Below are 18029 nucleotides of genomic sequence, written 5' to 3' on the forward strand. Positions count from 1 at the left end.
TGCTGTCTGCATGCTGAAGTCAGACTGTTCTTTAACTGTTTGACTGTGCTGCTGCACTGCTGTGTGAGCTGAGTGTCATCTGATGCGGGTCATCTGCCAGGTGGCACTCTTCTCACTGATGAAACTCTGAATAGCTGCTCACTTGTGAGGTGCTAGCCCAGCGGGCTGTGTTGACTGGGTTGACTGAGTGGTTGATGTAGATACCATCACTGCAATCATTGATGCTGGCTGTGCTGGTGATGATTGCCGCTCCTGAGCATCTCTGTGACACCTGTCACCAAGGTGGTGAACAGCTGCTAGCTCTTTTTGAGTTAGATGTCTGCGGATGTCATTCACACATCTGAGTGCAGCAGAGCAGTGCTGATGCTTAGCTGAGTAGAGTTGACAGCAGTTGACACATCTTGACACTCTCTTGCACTCCACATCTGTTGGCCCCTCATACTGGCTTGTGGGCTCACTGCAGTTGGAGCATCTTGTCAGTCACACACACTTTGATGAGTGGCAGAACCCCTGGCATTCTGGGTTATGTCTCACTGTCAAAAGCCTTTTCTCAATCAACCTGACCCTCTCACTGACATTGAAGAGTGAGAAGTCTTTTACTGAGGCAAGAAGGAAGACAATCCATGTAATCTTCTCTGTCTTGAAGTTCACCCCATGATGCGAGGGTCGACAGCTCACTGACTTTTATCTTTGTGTGAATCAGAACCTCTCCCTCAATCATCTTGTTAGTGAGAATTCTTACTCCTTCCCAGTCCTAAACAAATTCTGGGATTTCTGAGACAGCATAATTGTACCACTGCTCTGATAGCCGGATCTCTGTGGTGTCAAGAACTTCACAGAGAGTAGCCACTGCCTTCTCCGTGATCAGAGCATTGTGTATGCCTCTGTTGTTTGATGTGATTGGTCAATCTGTTCTGATGGACTCCACCTTCAGCACATTGGCCACATCCCCCACTGTCTGAATGTTTGCAACAATTGTCTGCTGCACAGCATATGGCTATAGCTGAGTGATCTGTTTCTCTGACTGAAGAGTGATGAGGATTTGTGAGTCCTTCTGCTGTTTTGTGCCCTCTGTGAGGCCTCTTGACTGACTGGTGCTTTTGAGCTGCAGACTAGCTCCACTAGCCCTGTCTGCTGGGGAAGCCACAGTCTTGACAGAGGTAACCTCAGAGAGGGCAGAGTTTTTCCCAAAAATTACGTTGTCAATCAAGGATGCAATTCTATACCCTAGTTGATGTTTTTCGCCTATATACCCTAGTGCGCCGTCCGACGCGCCCCCGTCCGATCTTCTCCCGCCCTGATTGGCCGCCCGTGCGTGCTCCCGCTCCCGCCTCCGCGTGCCCGCAGTGGGGCCCGGTCACAGTCGAGCTCCCTCTTCCCTTCCCTTCCGCGGCAGCCAGCCACCCCATTACTTCAAACTTTGCATGTAGGCCGTAGTGGATATGAAATACAACATATCCAAATCAAAAGCGATAATTCCGTCGGGAAGGGGTTACATTGTGGTGTCAAAGTCAATGAGTTGAGGTGCGATGTTTGATGGGGTAAGCCACCAACCCAACCAGACCCAACTAAATATATATATTTTCACCCAGGCAACGGAGCGGTGCAAAGCGGTGCAGGATCAACAAAGTAAATAAAAATAGCAAAACATATAAGAAAACTGAAAGGCTTCATTCTGGAGTGATTTTAAACACAGAAAAACAAACATTCACACCAGATCAGATCTGTCAAGTTTCACACAAAGACACTGAATGAAGGAAATATATATATATTCAATGCACAAGACAGACCCAGCATCGACATGGAACATCAATTATTTATCCACTGTGAATCATACCTCATTATCATATGCCGCCGGTGCAAGCACGCTGTGTGGCCAACAGAGATTGAACGGCATCTGAAAGGCAAGGCCCATCAGCTAAAGCATGCGGTGGTTCAGCAGATAAAGGAGAACATTGAACAGTGGGACAATGTGGCTCGAGATACTACACAGTTAACACTGCCCACAATACTGAATGAACCAATCCCGGAACTACCCATTCAAGATGGCTACAGGTGCCAGCAGGATCCCCAGTGCCAGTATTTGGCAGGGAACATGAACACCATACGCAAGCACTGGCAGAACAAGCACAGCTGGTCGCCATATCCCAGCCGTGGCCGTACAGCGCCACAAAAGCGTACGGCAGCACAGGATGAGGTGGACAGATCATGCCAGAAGGTGCAGTTCCAGCAGGTATTTGCATCGCGCAAGGGCTCCCACTACATACAGATCCAGACTAAGGAGACTACTGAGCACACCGGCACGCCAGACCAGAACAGAGCCAGCCATGTCATTGATGAGCTGGAGCGGTTTTACCGGGAACAGCAACGGCAGACCAGCAATGTCATCCAGGCCGGGGAGCACGATGAAGCCAACCCATGGCTGCGGCGGACCAGATGGCCGGTGTACTTGACCAACATCGCACCCAATGATCTGGTCAACTGCGTGCAGCGGCCCGACGATGACACCACGTGCCCAGATGAACTGGCCGCGAGGGCCATCTGGGAGGCCATGGGTCAGGTTGCCCGTACCAGCCAGCGAGTCATCACACGGCTGGGCCACTTCGTCCGCATCGAGGCCATCCGCACAGAGCGACACCAGACCCGGCACACCCCGTTGCAGGCATACATGGACGAGGAGAGCATCGCCGAGCACGTGAGGCCATGGCAGCAGATGTTGATGTTTTTCGCCCGAACGCAGGTCGAGCATGAATGGACGAGCCCAAAGTACCAGTTCACACCACGGTAGCCACCACAGAGAGAGCCGACCAGCGACACCCCATCAGCCCAGACCCCATGAATGAGCAGATGACTGAGGAAGAAGAAGAGGAGGAGGAGAAGGGACAGAGAGATACCCAGCCAGAAGAAGAAGATAAGTTCAAATCAACCAAGATCCAGATGGCATGTTTGGATTTTTGAATTGAGCTGCTGAACCAGCGGGTTCGGGTGGAGGATTATGAGTGCGCGCTGGTAGACGCGTTGGCGGTGCTGGGACGGGGGGAGTATGGATGGTGCGACGCGAAGAGCTACCCACCAATATTGTCACGGATCAAGAAGAAGAGAAGTTCAAATTAACCAAGATCCAGATGGCATGTTTGGATTTTTGCATTGAGCTGCTGAACCAGCGGGTTCAGGTGGAGGATTATGAGTGCGCGCTGGTAGACGCGTTGGCGGTGCTGGGACGGGGGGAGTATGGATGGTGCGACGCGAAGAGCTACCCACCAATATTGTCACGGATCAAGAAGAAGAGAAGTTCAAATTAACCAAGATTCAGATGGCATGTTTGGATTTTTGCATTGAGCTGCTGAACCAGTGGGTTCAGATAGAGGATTATGAGTGCGCGCTGATAGACACGTTGGCGGTGCTGGGACGGGGGGAGTATGGATGGCGCGACGCGGAGAGCTACCCACCAATATTGTCACGGATCATCAAGGTGGCACGGTTCATGGTGGTGCACAAGGCGCTGCGACTGGACGCCAATGCATCCGACATGCTGGCCAGGAACCAAGCAAGCCAGATGGTGGGAGAGTGGGCCGTGGTGAGCCCCATGGAGGAGGCGGATTACACGTTCACAGCAATCAGAATGAAGGGTAATCAGTGAAGACATCAGAGGCATCCCATCAACAATCAGACAGACATTCCACAAACAGAATGTCCATCAAGGCTGGTTCATCATCACACATCAGCAGCGAGGGCAGAGGGCATTGATGGATGAGGAGGTTTTAGTGGAAGAGGCGCAGAGGTGGAAGGATCAGTGTTTGATATGTGCAAATTGCAAGCGGGAGGGAGTTTGACCATGAGCTGTACCAGTGTCCCCACGAGGAGAGCCAGGAGGCAAAGAGATGGATGATGACAGTGCGGAGCAAGATCAAATACACACAGTATTCCGGGTGCTTCCGATGCGGGATGCCGCAGTCCATATGCAACAGCCGGAAGACACAGAGGCAGTGTCCGTACAGGGGATTTTGGATCCCGACGGTGGCAATGATGATGTATGGGTGTCACAGCGGCTGAGAGAGTTCAATGTGGATGCAGATGATCAGGAGGCGGTGATTGAATTTTTGGGACAGAAGGTTGAGGGGCAGGGCATCGAGCACAACCAGCTGGTGGAGATGTTTTGTTGGCTGCGAGGGATATATCAGGAGGCAGAGAGGGGGAAGATGGAGTCAGAGGGTACAGAGGTCAAGTGATATCATGGGTGAGGGGCACATCACGGGTGAGAGGCACCACAGGAGGATGAAAGATGTATATATATATAAAGGCAGGTGAAGCAAGAGACAGAGGGTAAAGGGATATAACATCAAGAGAAAGTAGATCAGGTTCAAAGGATCAGTTTCAAACAGTATCATCCCATATGATAATGGGTCAGGGTTAGGGTTACAAAGAGTGAGGGTAGAGGCTGGGGGGGAGGATGAGGTGGTCAGAGTCAGGGTTAGGGTTGACAAAGAGTGAGGCTAGAGACAGGGGTGGGCAGTGAGGTCAGGATAGGCGGTTAAATTAGACGCAAACCCGTTAACCCATTGAAAGTCAAACCCGTTGGACCCAAACCCGTTGGACGTCGAAGCCGTTGGACGTCAAACCCGTCCCAGGAGGGAATTAACCCGTTGGGAGTTGAACACGCCGGACCCAACCCGTTGGACGTCAAACCCGTTGGACGTCAAACCCGTCCCAGGAGCGCATTAACCCGTTGGAAGTCGAACACGCTATCCAACAGGTGGGGGTGGAATGGACGTCCATTCCATTCAGGGTTAGAAAACCGACCAATCAGAGCAGGGCAGATTGGACGTACATTCCATTTGGTTTCAGACGTTGAACGTCAAATCAACCACGGAGTCAATTGACTTCAAACTTTGCATGTAGGCCGTAGTGGATATGAAATACAACATATCCAAATCAAAAGCGATAATTCCGCCGGGAAGGGGTTACATTGTGGTGTCAAAGTCAATGAGTTGAGGTGCGATGTTTGATGGGGTAAGCCATCAACCCAACCAGACCCAACTAAATATCTATATTTTCACCCAGGCAACGGAGCGGTTAGGGTTACTAGATCAACAAAGTAAATAAAAATAGCAAAATATATAAAAAAACTGAAAGGCTTCATTCTGGAGTGATTTTAAACAGAGAAAAACAAACATTAGTCGAACACGCTGGACCCTAAGCCGTTGGACGTCAAACCCGTCCAACCAGGAGTCAGAGATGGAGAGCCAGCAGGGTGAAACCCACATCAGATTCAACAGCACATGCAGTCCCAGAATGGCCAGAAGTGTGAGCAAGAGCACAGACAACAACATAAATGAAAGCATCACCAAGAATGAGGCTTCAACTATCCCCTCGTCCGTAGGTTTGTGCAAAATTAGCGTGGTTTCATTAGTGTATATTATACGAGATCTCATTGAATAATCAGTGTATTTTTGAGTATTCATTGGTATTAGGGTTATATATAAACCCTAATTAAGGATCCGCGTAAATAGATATTAGGATATACTATGAAATTCCGCCCAACATTGAGTTTTCAAACATAAAAGGGTATTTTGACACTCTGAACAGTCAGAACTTGATCTCCCTATCTTTTTATATTTCTGCTGGCCAATCTTTCATTTATATTGACACCAGGCACAAACACGCTGCTTTGGAAGAGAAATCCGTTGATGATTTAGATTAGAATTTGATCATTCCCTTGATAGATTATCATGAATCCTAGATGTGAATTCAAAGAGTTCCTGGTAAAGCTTCTCATGAAAGCTTATATGAGAAGAAAGATCCTTCACTGAAATCCTCTGCTGCTTCATATATAGATATTGAAGCCGGTATGCATTAATAGCTGCGGAATCAATAAGTCAGTAGAGAATAGAAAGCCAGGTGTGATAGATGACTCTATGACTAGTATATGCTGCTCAGTATTGATTTGCTAGATGTACCCCATTCATGTGATGATTATAATCACCTATAATCAATGGGATTTTCAGCTTCTTTTGTGATTGACCTTTAAAGACCTTTCTAACAATATTGACATTGAGAGTTCCCCTGAGCATTTACAAGTACATTCAATAACTGCGTCCAATGAATGAATCGTAGTTAGTGCCAATACCATATTATTATCTTGCCAGGCAAGACAGAGAACATTCTCTTTTTCAATGACATGCAGAGTATTTCAGAGTATGGAATTTGAATGTTCTCAAAGCTCATCTAGTGCTGCTGGAACCTGGTTTGAATGAGTGGTTCCACATGCTCCATACCCCTGTTGACGTAGTTCTTTGAATAAAGGAACTGATGTAAAGTAGTTATCCATATAAATTGAATAGGATGTGACCAGCTGTGAGATAGAGATTTCATTAGATGTGGCATTCGGTGTAGCATTCGGGAGGGTGATATTCGGGTTGATATTAGGGCCAATATTATGGGTGATATTGGAGTCGATATTAGGGGTGGCATTCGGCATGGTATTCGGTGTATTCAGTGTGGATATCATAGGAAGCCGCTTCACCAGATTCACCACCATAGATTCAGTTTTGTTAACATAGAGAATTGAAACATAGACATTATACTTTGTTGACAGCTAGACCAGGAAAAGACTATAAATAGTCATGTTCTGCTAGGCCAAATATCTATATCCTCAAGGAATTGGTTTATTAGACATCTTGTATGTATGTTGACTCCATCCAAAATATTTAACCAAAATCTCATCAATGGAAATCTTAAAGTCAGGGGTATAGTATTTTCAACATGCCATATGAAACTTAGTAGCTAATGACTCTATCTTATACCATCAATTCTTATTTTTGACCTCCGGGCGGCGGGCCTCATGAAGGTTAGATATATGGATATATCATTTAATCTGTTCAAAACGCATATGGGTCATATAGAATTGAATGGAATGAATAGAGTCTTGTTTCAGCTCATTCTGCCAGTATAGATCAATTCAATGGAATTTATGAACTTTCATATAAAGAAGAATGCTTATAAAGACCTTTATCTCTGCTGAATTGATATTTTTCCATGAACATTGCTGAATAGAAAGCTTTGAGAATATAGATATTTCAGAAATCTCTATATCTATATCTTGAGCATTCTCATTCTTTTTCATTTCTGAAAGCTCTGAAGCTTCATCATCAGTATCTCTAGTATCTCTCTTTAATTTTGCATAGAGATTAGTAGAATTACTGATATTTTAAAAGCATTTCTCAGAGAAGAATAAGATAAACAGAATGTATGAACTGCTGATATTGATATTTGCAGAAATATTGAAAATTGAATCTCATGAGATAGGCAATATTGAGTGGAATTTCACTGATTCTAGAGGTGGAAGTTCTGCAATAACCTCCTCAACAGACTGTTTTCATTTTCTTGATGTTTTTGTATAAACTAGAGAATGAATTAGTTAGCTAGGTTATTTGAATTGATTAATATAAGGAACTCACCATTGGATTTAGTAGGTTTCTCAGTGGATTCCACATTCGCAGGTTTGGGGGGTTCCATATTCGCGGGTAGGGGGATAGGTGGGAGAAGATATGAGAATCGGGCAGGCAGGCAGACAGGCAGGGCTTCAAACATGTTGAATTCCATACACATTCTTAAGATCTACATGAGATCTTCAATCAGTGGATCTAAATGACCAATTATTATTCATATAAAATCATATAGGATTCTATTGGTTATGCCCAGGGCGCCGGTGCAGAATTCCATACACTAATTGAAACCACGCTAATTTTGCACCAACCTACGGACGAGAAATGTGATTTTTGTCGAGCTTTTAACATTTTTTTGTTGTTTTTCTAACATTACACAAATATTAACAAGTATTTCTCTTTATTCAGAGTCAGATAACAAACTGAATCTATTATTCACAACTTCAACTGCTATCATATTCTGCATATGTGTATCCCTTATTTTGTTTGAACAGAGGTTCTTGGTGACTTCTGTGATCTAATTTTTTGCCTCGCAGAAGATTCAGAGATAGCAGATTCAGAGAGTTGAGAATTCCTTCTTTTTTATTTATTGCTATCATTTACATTAGTAGAGACTGAGTTATTTGTCTGTACTGATGGCTTTCCTGATTTGGGAGCAAATATACATTCTTTTGAATTTGCAAAGTGAGGCTCTTTACAATTGGCAACCCATTGGAAGTTGAGACGTTGAAACCATTGGAAGTCGAACCCGCTGAACGAACCCGTTAACCCGTTGGACCCAAACCAGTGGGATGACACCATTTAAAAGTCAAACCCGCTGGACATGCCCGTTGAAGGTTATAGGGTTAGGGTTAAACTATCCAAGTTCTACATAGTGCGTGGTCCGACGAGCCCCCGTCCGATTTTCTCCGTCCCTGATTGGCCGCCCGTGCGTGCTCCCGCTCCCGCCTCCGCGTGCCCGCAGTGGGGCCCGGTCACAGTCGAGCTCCCTCTTCCCTTCCCTTCTGCGGCAGCCAGCCACCCCATTACTTCAAACTTTGCATGTAGGCCGTAGTGGATATGAAATACAACATATCCAAATCAAAAGCGATAATTCCGCCGGGAAGGGGTTACATTGTGGTGTCAAAGTCAATAAGTTGAGGTGCGATGTTTGATGGGGTAAGCCACCAACCCAACCAGACCCAACTATATATATATATTTTCACCCAGGCAACAGAGCGGTGCAAAGCGGTGCAAGATCAACAAAGTAAATAAAAATAGCAAAACATATAAGAAAACTGAAAGGCTTCATCCTGGAGTGATTTTAACCACAGAAAAAACAAACATTCACACCAGATCAGATCTGTCAAGTTTCACACAAAGACACTGAATGAAGGAAATATATATATATTCAATGCACAAGACAGACCCAACATCGACATGGAACATCAATTATTTATCCACTGTGAATCATACCTATCCAACAGGTGGGGGTGGAATGGACGTCCATTCCATTCAGGGTTAGAAAACCGACCAATCAGAGCAGGGCAGATTGGACGTACATTCCATTTGGTTTCAGACGTTGAACGTCTAATCAACCACGGAGTCAATTGACTTCAAACTTTGCATGTAGGCCGTAGTGGATATGAAATACAACATATCCAAATCAAAAGCGATAATTCCGCCGGGAAGGGGTTACATTGTGGTGTCAAAGTCAATGAGTTGAGGTGCGATGTTTGATGGGGTAAGCCATCAACCCAACCAGACCCAACTAAATATCTATATTTTCACCCCAGGCAACGGAGCGGCGCAAAGCGGTGCAAGATCAACAAAGTAAATTAAAATAGCAAAATATATAAAAAAAATGAAAGGCTTCATTCTGGAGTGATTTTAAGCACAGAAAAACAAACATTAGTCGAACACGCTGGACCCAAAGCCGTTGGACGTCAAACCCGTCCAAGGAGCCCATTCACCCATTGGACCCGAACCCGTTGGATGAACCCATCAACCTGTTGGAAGTCGAGCACGCTGGACGATTATATCAGAAGGTAGAGGGGGGGGTTCAAAAATATTGGAGTTTTAAAGAGCATTATCCCATACAATAATGGGCCAGGGTTAGGGTTACAAAGAGTGAGGGTAGAGGCTGGGGGGGAGGATGAGGTGGTCAGAGTCAGGGTTAGAGTGAGGGGTGTTCAGAGGTCGAACCCGTTGAACGAACCCGTTAACCCGTTGGACCCAAACCAGTGGGATGACACCATTTAAAAGTCAAATCCGCTGGACATGCCCGTTGAAGGTTATAGGGTTAGGGTTAAACTATCCAAGTTATACATAGTGCGTGGTCCGACGCGCCCCCGTCCGATTTTCTCCGTCCCTGATTGGCCGCCCGTGCGTGCTCCCGCTCCCGCCTCCGCGTGCCCGCAGTGGGGCCCGGTCACAGTCGAGCTCCCTCTTCCCTTCTCATATCTCATCTCTTCTTATCTTGTCAGTTTTTATTGGCCTTATTGGCCTGGCCTGCTCGCACATCCACGCGTCTCCACATTAATGCATTTATATATTGACGCATTCGTGCATGATTGCTGGCTGCTCACTCTCTCTCTCTCTCTCTTTTTTTTTTTCTTTCTCTCTCTTATGTTTTGCTCTTTCTTCTGATCTCTGACTGACCTCTTTTAAATATACTCTTTCAAATATTGACAGACAGCCAACTTTGATGAGAGATTTACTGTGAGAATGGATCTCTTTATTTATAATAGGTCCCACCGCCTGTGGATCTGCCGCCCATGTGGATTTGCTGTTGCTGTTGCAAATGTCCTCACCCACCTGGCTAAGCGGCACCGCAACCATCCCTCGGCCGCGACGGGAGGTCTCCGGGAGGCCGCAGTGGCTGCGATGATGCAGGACCAGCTGGAGCCGGTGTTTGACCGCACTCAGAAACCCTGTTGCCCACCGCCTCCGGAGAGTGCTCCAGTCCGAGCTGGTGGTGTACTACCTCTGGCTGATTCTACCTTTCGCGCGGGCGGTCCAGCGGCTTGCATATGGAGACAATGATAGCCAGGGGGGCTGCGGTCACCATTTCTCTGGCCGCGGGGGCATGGACCGTGGGACAGCAGCCGGCTGCGGGTGGTGCTTCAGCGCGAGGCAAAGACACACCTCCAGACCAAGCTCAATGTAATCCCTTGGCGGCATGCCGCCATTGCCATCTCGCGTATGCACCTGTCCTGTGGAGGGTTCAAGCGGGAATATGAGGCAGATGATGCGGCAGTAGACCAGCAGGCAGGCCATGGATCCTGGGCTGCAGGTACAGTATATGCGCGGGGGCTGCAGGAGGCACCAGGCCACATTGAGGAACGGCGTGTGTGGTACCAGGCTGTCAGCCGGGAGTGGCATGAATTCCTGGGGTTTAACCCAGGGGTGCGAAAGCGGGCACGGAACATGGAAAAGAGCGTTAGCAGAAAAGCTCAAAAACAGCAGCCATCATATGTAACAGTAGAAATAGATGATAACATAGAGCTATAAATGATTAAAGATATATATTTTTCTCATGCAATTCATTATGACCAGATTTCCAACTTCAGCAGCTAGCTGTCATCTTTATAAATTTCAATACAAATCAGCCTTTCACCTCCGTTATAAAATGTATAATATTATATTTTCATAGACAACTCATCACAACCAGACCTTAAACTTCAGTAGCCAGTTATATTATATATACAGAGTATGATATTTAATTTCAAGACATAATTTCATCAGAAAATCATATTATTACAACATTAAGGTAGATAAGTTGTTTTGCAGAGTTATCAATATTAAATATATATATTTCGCCCCAGGGCAACTACCATCATCAAAACCGTCACAGATCAGCGAAATAACAATCAGACAGAAATTAACATCATACATTTAAGTATTGATCTGCAATTGCTTAGAAGCATTACAAAACTTAAATTTAGAGCAAATTATCATTGTCGAGTGAAGTGTGTTTATACTTCATTGTCAAAAAATATATATATATATATATATATATCAACTCAAGAATACACTGACTTCATTAACATGGAACATCAATTATTCATTCAGTGTGAATCATACCCCATCATCATATGCCGTCAATGCAAGTATGCAGTATGGCCAACAGAAATCGAACGGCATTTGAAGGGTTCAACTCATCAGTTAGAGTATACAGCCACACAGAGTATCAAGCAGATAATTCAACGGTGGGATCATATCGCGCATGATCTCGGCCGGTTGATATTATCCACAGAATTGAACAAACCAATACATGAGCCGCTCATCCACAATGGCTACATGTGTTGGCGGCAATCTGAATGTCAGTATGTTGGAGGAACTATACGGAGCATGTACAAGCACTGACAGACCCAACACAGCTGGACTCCATGTCTATCCAACAGGTGGGGGTGGAATGGACGTCCATTCCATTCAGGGTTAGAAAACCGACCAATCAGAGCAGGGCAGATTGGACGTACATTCCATTTGGTTTCAGACGTTGAACGTCTAATCAACCACGGAGTCAATTGACTTCAAACTTTGCATGTAGGCCGTAGTGGATATGAAATACAACATATCCAAATCAAAAGCGATAATTCCGCCGGGAAGGGGTTACATTGTGGTGTCAAAGTCAATGAGTTGAGGTGCGATGTTTGATGGGGTAAGCCATCAACCCAACCAGACCCAACTAAATATCTATATTTTCACCCCAGGCAACGGAGCGGTGCAAAGCGGTGCAAGATCAACAAAGTAAATTAAAATAGCAAAATATATAAAAAAAATGAAAGGCTTCATTCTGGAGTGATTTTAAGCACAGAAAAACAAACATTAGTCGAACACGCTGGACCCAAAGCCGTTGGACGTCAAACCCGTCCAAGGAGCCCATTCACCCATTGGACCCGAACCCGTTGGATGAACCCATCAACCTGTTGGAAGTCGAGCACGCTGGACGATTATATCAGAAGGTAGAGGGGGGGGTTCAAAAATATTGGAGTTTTAAAGAGCATTATCCCATACAATAATGGGCCAGGGTTAGGGTTACAAAGAGTGAGGGTAGAGGCTGGGGGGGAGGATGAGGTGGTCAGAGTCAGGGTTAGAGTGAGGGGTGTTCAGGGGTCGAACCGGTTGAACGAACCCGTCAACCCGTTGGACCCAAACCAGTGGGATGAAACCATTTAAAAGTCAAACCCGCTGGACATGCCCGTTGAAGGTTATAGGGTTAGGGTTAAACTATCCAAGTTCTACATAGTGCGTGGTCCGACGCGCCCCCGTCCGATTTTCTCCGTCCCTGATTGGCCGCCCGTGCGTGCTCCCGCTCCCGCCTCCGCGTGCCCGCAGTGGGGCCCGGTCACAGTCGAGCTCCCTCTTCCCTTCTCATATCTCATGGCACAGATGCTGGTGGTACAGCAGGCAGTTCAGATGGCCGAGGATGGGCAGGTGGAGCACCCTGCAGATGCGCTGGATGCCATGCGTGAACGCTTCCTCCTCCCAGGAGTGGCTGCCCCCTTTGGCTGGGTGACCCGGCTGCGGACATTCGGCAAGCGAGTGCAGAACACCACCACGAGTCTAGGGTATGTCTACTGGAGCGATGACCAGCAGACTCTAAGCTATAGAGAGCTGCATCTAAGCATAGCAGGGCTCCGGCGCTTCGTGCGCACGCAGGTGGAGCTGACACAGCACAAGCTTGAGCAGCTCTTTCTTGTTCATGAAGAGGAAGCACGGGAGGTGGTAGTGCCACGCCTGGCACTGGCCCAGCTGGCGGACAGCCCTACAAACAATCAGCGCGGCTGGAACTTCCTTCAAGCACCGCAGAACTGCAAGGCCCTTCCAACCACAGGGGAGCGATGGCTGCTGGACCGAGTCCTCACAACAGACAGGCTCCGGGCAGAGTGGGTAGCTGTACGGCCATCTGATCATCAGGTGGTCTGGGACACAGCAGTGGTAGATGACTATCTGCAGCAGGTGGATGGATTTCTTGAGCAGCTGCTTCTTGTGGTTCATCTCACTGGGGGCCAGCCTGCGCGGGCCACAGAGCTGCTCAGCATACGGCACAGTAACACGGTCTGCGGCCGCCACCGCAGCATTTTTATTGAACATGGGCTGGTGAGCATGGTGACAACCTATCACAAAGGCTACAGCATGACCAACTCCACAAAGATCATCCACCGCTATCTGCCAGCAGAGGTCAGTGAGCTGGTGGTTCGCGCGGGCGGTCCAGCGGCTTGCATATGGAGACAGTGATAGCCAAGGGGGGCTGCGGTCACCATTTCTCTGGCCGCGGGGGCATGGACCGTGGGACAGCAGCCGGCTGCGGGTGGTGCTTCAGCGCGAGGCAAAGACACACCTCCAGACCAAGCTCAATGTAATCCCTTGGCGGCATGCCGCCATTGCCATCTCGCGTATGCACCTGTCCTGTGGAGGGTTCAAGCGGGAATATGAGGCAGATGATGCGGCAGTAGACCAGCAGGCAGGCCATGGATCCTGGGCTGCAGGTACAGTATATGCGCGGGGGCTGCAGGAGGCACCAGGCCACATTGAGGCACGGCGTGTGCGGTACCAGGCTGTCAGCCGGGAGTGGCATGAATTCCTGGGGTTTAACCCAGGCCCAGGGGTGCGAAAGCGGGCACGGAACATGGAAAAGAGCGTTAGCAGAAAGGCTCAAAAACAGCAGCCATCATATGTAACAGTAGAAATAGATGATAACATAGAGCTATAAATGATAAAAGATATATATTTTTCTCATGCAATCATGAATTCCTGGGGTTTAACCCAGGCCCAGGGGTGCGAAAGCGGGCACGGAACATGGAAAAGAGCGTTAGCAGAAAGGCTCAAAAACAGCAGCCATCATATGTAACAGTAGAAATAGATGACAACATAGAGCTATAAATGATTAAAGATATATATTTTTCTCATGCAATTCATTATGACCAGATTTCCAACTTCAGCAGCTAGCTGTCATCTTTATAAATTTCAATACAAATCAGCCTTTCACCTCCGTTATAAAATGTATAATATTATATTTTCATAGACAACTCATCACAACCAGACCTTAAACTTCAGGAGCCAGTTATATTATATATACAGAGTATGATATTTAATTTCAAGACATAATTTCATCAGAAAATCATATTATTACAACATTAAGGTAGATAAGTTGTTTTGCAGAGTTATCAATATTAAATATATATATTTCGCCCCAGGGCAACTACCATCATCAAAACGGTCACAGATCAGCGAAATAACAATCAGACAGAAATTAACATCATACATTTAAGTATTGATCTGCAATTGCTTAGAAGCATTACAAAACTTAAATTTAGAGCAAATTATCATTGCCGAGTGAAGTGTGTTTATACTTCATTTTCAAAGAATATATATATATATATATATATATATCAACTCAAGAATACACTGACTTCATTAACATGGAACATCAATTTTTCATTCAGTGTGAATCATACCCCATCATCATATGCCGTCAATGCAAGTATGCAGTATGGCCAACAGAAATTGAACGGCATTTGAAGGGTTCAACTCATCAGTTAAAGTATACAGCCACACAGAGTATCAAGCAGATAATTCAACGGTGGGATCATATCGCGCATGATCTCAGGCAGTTGATATTATCCACAGAATTGAACAAACCAATACATGAGCCGCTCATCCACAATGGCTACATGTGTTGGCGGCAATCTGAATGTCAGTATGTTGGAGGAACTATACGGACCATGTGAAAGCACTGACAGACCCAACACAGCTGGACTCCATGTCTCAGTCAGGGTTGGATGTCATCACAAAACCATATGCAGGTACAGAATGAGATCAACAAAGTAAATAAAAATAGCAAAATATATAAAAAAACTGAAAGGGTTCATTCTGGAGTGATTTTAAACACAGAAAAACAAACATTAGTCGAACACGCTGGACCCAAGCCGTTGGACGTCAAACCCGTTGGACGTCAAACCCGTTGGACGTCGAAGCCGTTGGATGAGCGCATTAACCCGTTGGAAGTCGAACACGCTCGACCCAAACCCGTTGGACGTCAAACCCGTCCCAGGAGCCCATTAACCCGTTGGGAGTTGAACACGCTGGACCCAACCCGTTGGACGTCAAACCCGTCCAAGGAGCGCATTAACCCGTTGGGAGTTGAACACGCTGGACCCAACCCGTTGGATGTCGAACCCGTCCAACCCGTTGGACGTCGAACCCGTTGGATGAGGAAGTCGAACACGCTGGACCCAACCCGTTGGACGTCAAACCCGTTGGACGTCAAACCCGTCCAGGAGCGCATTAACCCGTTGGGAGTTGAACACGCTGGACCCAAACCCGTTGGACGTCGAACCCGTTGGATGAGGAAGTCGAACACGCTGGACCCAACCCGTTGGACGTCGAAACCGTTGGATGAGGAAGTCGAACACGCTGGACCCAACCCGTTGGAAGTCAAACCCGTTGGACGTCAAACCCGTTGGACGTCAAACCCGTCCAAGGAGCCCATTAACCCGTTGGGAGTTGAACACGCTGGACCCAACCCGTTGGATGTCGAACCCGTCCAACCCGTTGGACGTCGAACCCGTTGGATGAGGAAGTCGAACACGCTGGACCCAACCCGTTGGACGTCAAACCCGTCCAGGAGCGCATTAACCCGTTGGGAGTTGAACACGCTGGACCCAAACCCGTTGGACGTCGAACCCGTTGGATGAGGAAGTCGAACACGCTGGACACAAACCCGTTGAACGTCAAACCCGTTGGACGTCAAACCCGTTGGACGTCAAACCCGTTGGACGTCAAACCCGTTGGACGTCAAACCGTCCCAGGAGCGCATTAACCCGTTGGGAGTTGAACACGCTGGACCCTATCCAACAGGTGGGGGTGGAATGGACGTCCATTCCATTCAGGGTTAGAAAACCGACCAATCAGAGCAGGGCAGATTGGACGTACATTCCATTTGGTTTCAGACGTTGAACGTCCAATCAACCACGGAGTCAATTGACTTCAAACTTTGCATGTAGGCCGTAGTGGATATGAAATACAACATATCCAAATCAAAAGCGATAATTCCGCCGGGAAGGGGTTACATTGTGGTGTCAAAGTCAATGAGTTGAGGTGCGATGTTTGATGGGGTAAGCCATCAACCCAACCAGACCCAACTAAATATCTATATTTTCACCCAGGCAACGGAGCGGTTAGGGTTACTAGATCAACAAAGTAAATAAAAATAGCAAAATATATAAAAAAACTGAAAGGCTTCATTCTGGAGTGATTTTAAACAGAGAAAAACAAACATTAGTCGAACACGCTGGACCCTAAGCCGTTGGACGTCAAACCCGTCCAACCAGGAGTCAGAGATGGAGAGCCAGCAGGGTGAAACCCACATCAGATTCAACAGCACATGCAGTCCCAGAATGGCCAGAAGTGTGAGCAAGAGCACAGACAACAACATAAATGAAAGCATCACCAAGAATGAGGCTTCAACTATCGCCTCGTCCGTAGGTTTGTGCAAAATTAGCGTGGTTTCATTAGTGTATATTATACGAGATCTCATTGAATAATCAGTGTATTTTTGAGTATTCATTGGTATTAGGGTTATATATAAACCCTAATTAAGGATCCGCGTAAATAGATATTAGGATATACTATGAAATTCCGCCCAACATTGAGTTTTCAAACATAAAAGGGTATTTTGACACTCTGAACAGTCAGAACTTGATCTCCCTATCTTTTTATATTTCTGCTGGCCAATCTTTCATTTATATTGACACCAGGCACAAACACGCTGCTTTGGAAGAGAAATCCGTTGATGATTTAGATTAGAATTTGATCATTCCCTTGATAGATTATCATGAATCCTAGATGTGAATTCAAAGAGTTCCTGGTAAAGCTTCTCATGAAAGCTTATATGAGAAGAAAGATCCTTCACTGAAATCCTCTGCTGCTTCATATATAGATATTGAAGCCGGTATGCATTAATAGCTGCGGAATCAATAAGTCAGTAGAGAATAGAAAGCCAGGTGTGATAGATGACTCTATGACTAGTATATGCTGCTCAGTATTGATTTGCTAGATGTACCCCATTCATATGATGATTATAATCACCTATAATCAATGGGATTTTCAGCTTCTTTTGTGATTGACCTTTAAAGACTTTTCTAACAATATTGACATTGATTGAGAGTTCCCCTGAGCCTTTACAAGTACATTCAATAACTGCGTCCAATGAATGAATCGTAGTTAGTGCCAATACCATATTATTATCTTGCCAGGCAAGACAGAGAACATTCTCTTTTTCAATGACATGCAGAGTATTTCAGAGTATGGAATTTGAATGCTCTCAAAGCTCATCTAGTGCTGCTGGAACCTGGTTTGAATGAGTGGTTCCACATGCTCCATACTCCTGTTGACGGAGTTCTTTGAATAAAGGAACTGATGTAAAGTAGTTATCCATATAAATTGAATAGGATGTGACCAGCTGTGAGATAGAGATTTCATTAGATGTGGCATTCGGTGTAGCATTCGGGAGGGTGATATTCGGGTTGATATTAGGGCCAATATTATGGGTGATATTAGGGTCGATATTAGACATGGCACTCAGCATGGTATTCAGTG

At 46.3% G+C, this 18029-nt stretch overlaps 9 protein-coding genes across 9 annotated transcripts; 6 read left to right on the plus strand and 3 right to left on the minus strand.

Moving 5' to 3' along the window:
• Positions 1-112: 112 nt before the first annotated feature.
• On the minus strand, positions 113-721 carry HCAG_02090 (predicted protein; the record flags this gene model as incomplete). Its single annotated transcript, XM_001544993.1, has 3 exons — positions 113-271; positions 339-457; positions 577-721. The coding sequence occupies 3 exons, from the start codon at positions 719-721 to the stop codon at positions 113-115; spliced, it is 423 nt and encodes a 140-aa protein (XP_001545043.1).
• Positions 722-997: 276 nt separating this feature from the next.
• On the minus strand, positions 998-1409 carry HCAG_02091 (predicted protein; the record flags this gene model as incomplete). Its single annotated transcript, XM_001544994.1, has 2 exons — positions 998-1165; positions 1254-1409. 2 exons carry the CDS (start codon positions 1407-1409, stop codon positions 998-1000), a joined length of 324 nt encoding a protein of 107 aa, XP_001545044.1.
• A 392-nt stretch (positions 1410-1801) lies between these two features.
• On the plus strand, positions 1802-3640 carry HCAG_02092 (predicted protein; the record flags this gene model as incomplete). The annotated part of the gene is made up of 3 exons (XM_001544995.1): positions 1802-2695; positions 2761-2944; positions 3189-3640. The coding sequence occupies 3 exons, from the start codon at positions 1802-1804 to the stop codon at positions 3638-3640; spliced, it is 1530 nt and encodes a 509-aa protein (XP_001545045.1).
• A 298-nt stretch (positions 3641-3938) lies between these two features.
• On the plus strand, positions 3939-5439 carry HCAG_02093 (predicted protein; the record flags this gene model as incomplete). Its single annotated transcript, XM_001544996.1, has 4 exons — positions 3939-4212; positions 4567-4824; positions 4900-4993; positions 5178-5439. 4 exons carry the CDS (start codon positions 3939-3941, stop codon positions 5437-5439), a joined length of 888 nt encoding a protein of 295 aa, XP_001545046.1.
• A 1936-nt stretch (positions 5440-7375) lies between these two features.
• Positions 7376-7590, minus strand: HCAG_02094 (predicted protein; the record flags this gene model as incomplete). Its single annotated transcript, XM_001544997.1, has 2 exons — positions 7376-7401; positions 7458-7590. 2 exons carry the CDS (start codon positions 7588-7590, stop codon positions 7376-7378), a joined length of 159 nt encoding a protein of 52 aa, XP_001545047.1.
• Positions 7591-10151: 2561 nt separating this feature from the next.
• On the plus strand, positions 10152-10937 carry HCAG_02095 (predicted protein; the record flags this gene model as incomplete). The annotated part of the gene is made up of 2 exons (XM_001544998.1): positions 10152-10403; positions 10578-10937. 2 exons carry the CDS (start codon positions 10152-10154, stop codon positions 10935-10937), a joined length of 612 nt encoding a protein of 203 aa, XP_001545048.1.
• A 781-nt stretch (positions 10938-11718) lies between these two features.
• Positions 11719-12185, plus strand: HCAG_02096 (predicted protein; the record flags this gene model as incomplete). Its single annotated transcript, XM_001544999.1, has 4 exons — positions 11719-11752; positions 11831-11863; positions 11977-12070; positions 12140-12185. The coding sequence occupies 4 exons, from the start codon at positions 11719-11721 to the stop codon at positions 12183-12185; spliced, it is 207 nt and encodes a 68-aa protein (XP_001545049.1).
• Positions 12186-12623: 438 nt separating this feature from the next.
• On the plus strand, positions 12624-14142 carry HCAG_02097 (predicted protein; the record flags this gene model as incomplete). Its single annotated transcript, XM_001545000.1, has 2 exons — positions 12624-13529; positions 13606-14142. 2 exons carry the CDS (start codon positions 12624-12626, stop codon positions 14140-14142), a joined length of 1443 nt encoding a protein of 480 aa, XP_001545050.1.
• Positions 14143-15095: 953 nt separating this feature from the next.
• Positions 15096-16975, plus strand: HCAG_02098 (predicted protein; the record flags this gene model as incomplete). Its single annotated transcript, XM_001545001.1, has 5 exons — positions 15096-15129; positions 15324-15998; positions 16290-16322; positions 16436-16529; positions 16714-16975. The coding sequence occupies 5 exons, from the start codon at positions 15096-15098 to the stop codon at positions 16973-16975; spliced, it is 1098 nt and encodes a 365-aa protein (XP_001545051.1).
• Positions 16976-18029: the final 1054 nt, after the last annotated feature.

Source organism: Histoplasma capsulatum, genomic scaffold (assembly GCF_000149585.1).
Source record: "Histoplasma capsulatum NAm1 scaffold_1 genomic scaffold, whole genome shotgun sequence".
In the NCBI taxonomy this organism is placed as follows: Eukaryota; Fungi; Ascomycota; class Eurotiomycetes; order Onygenales; family Ajellomycetaceae; genus Histoplasma; species Histoplasma mississippiense.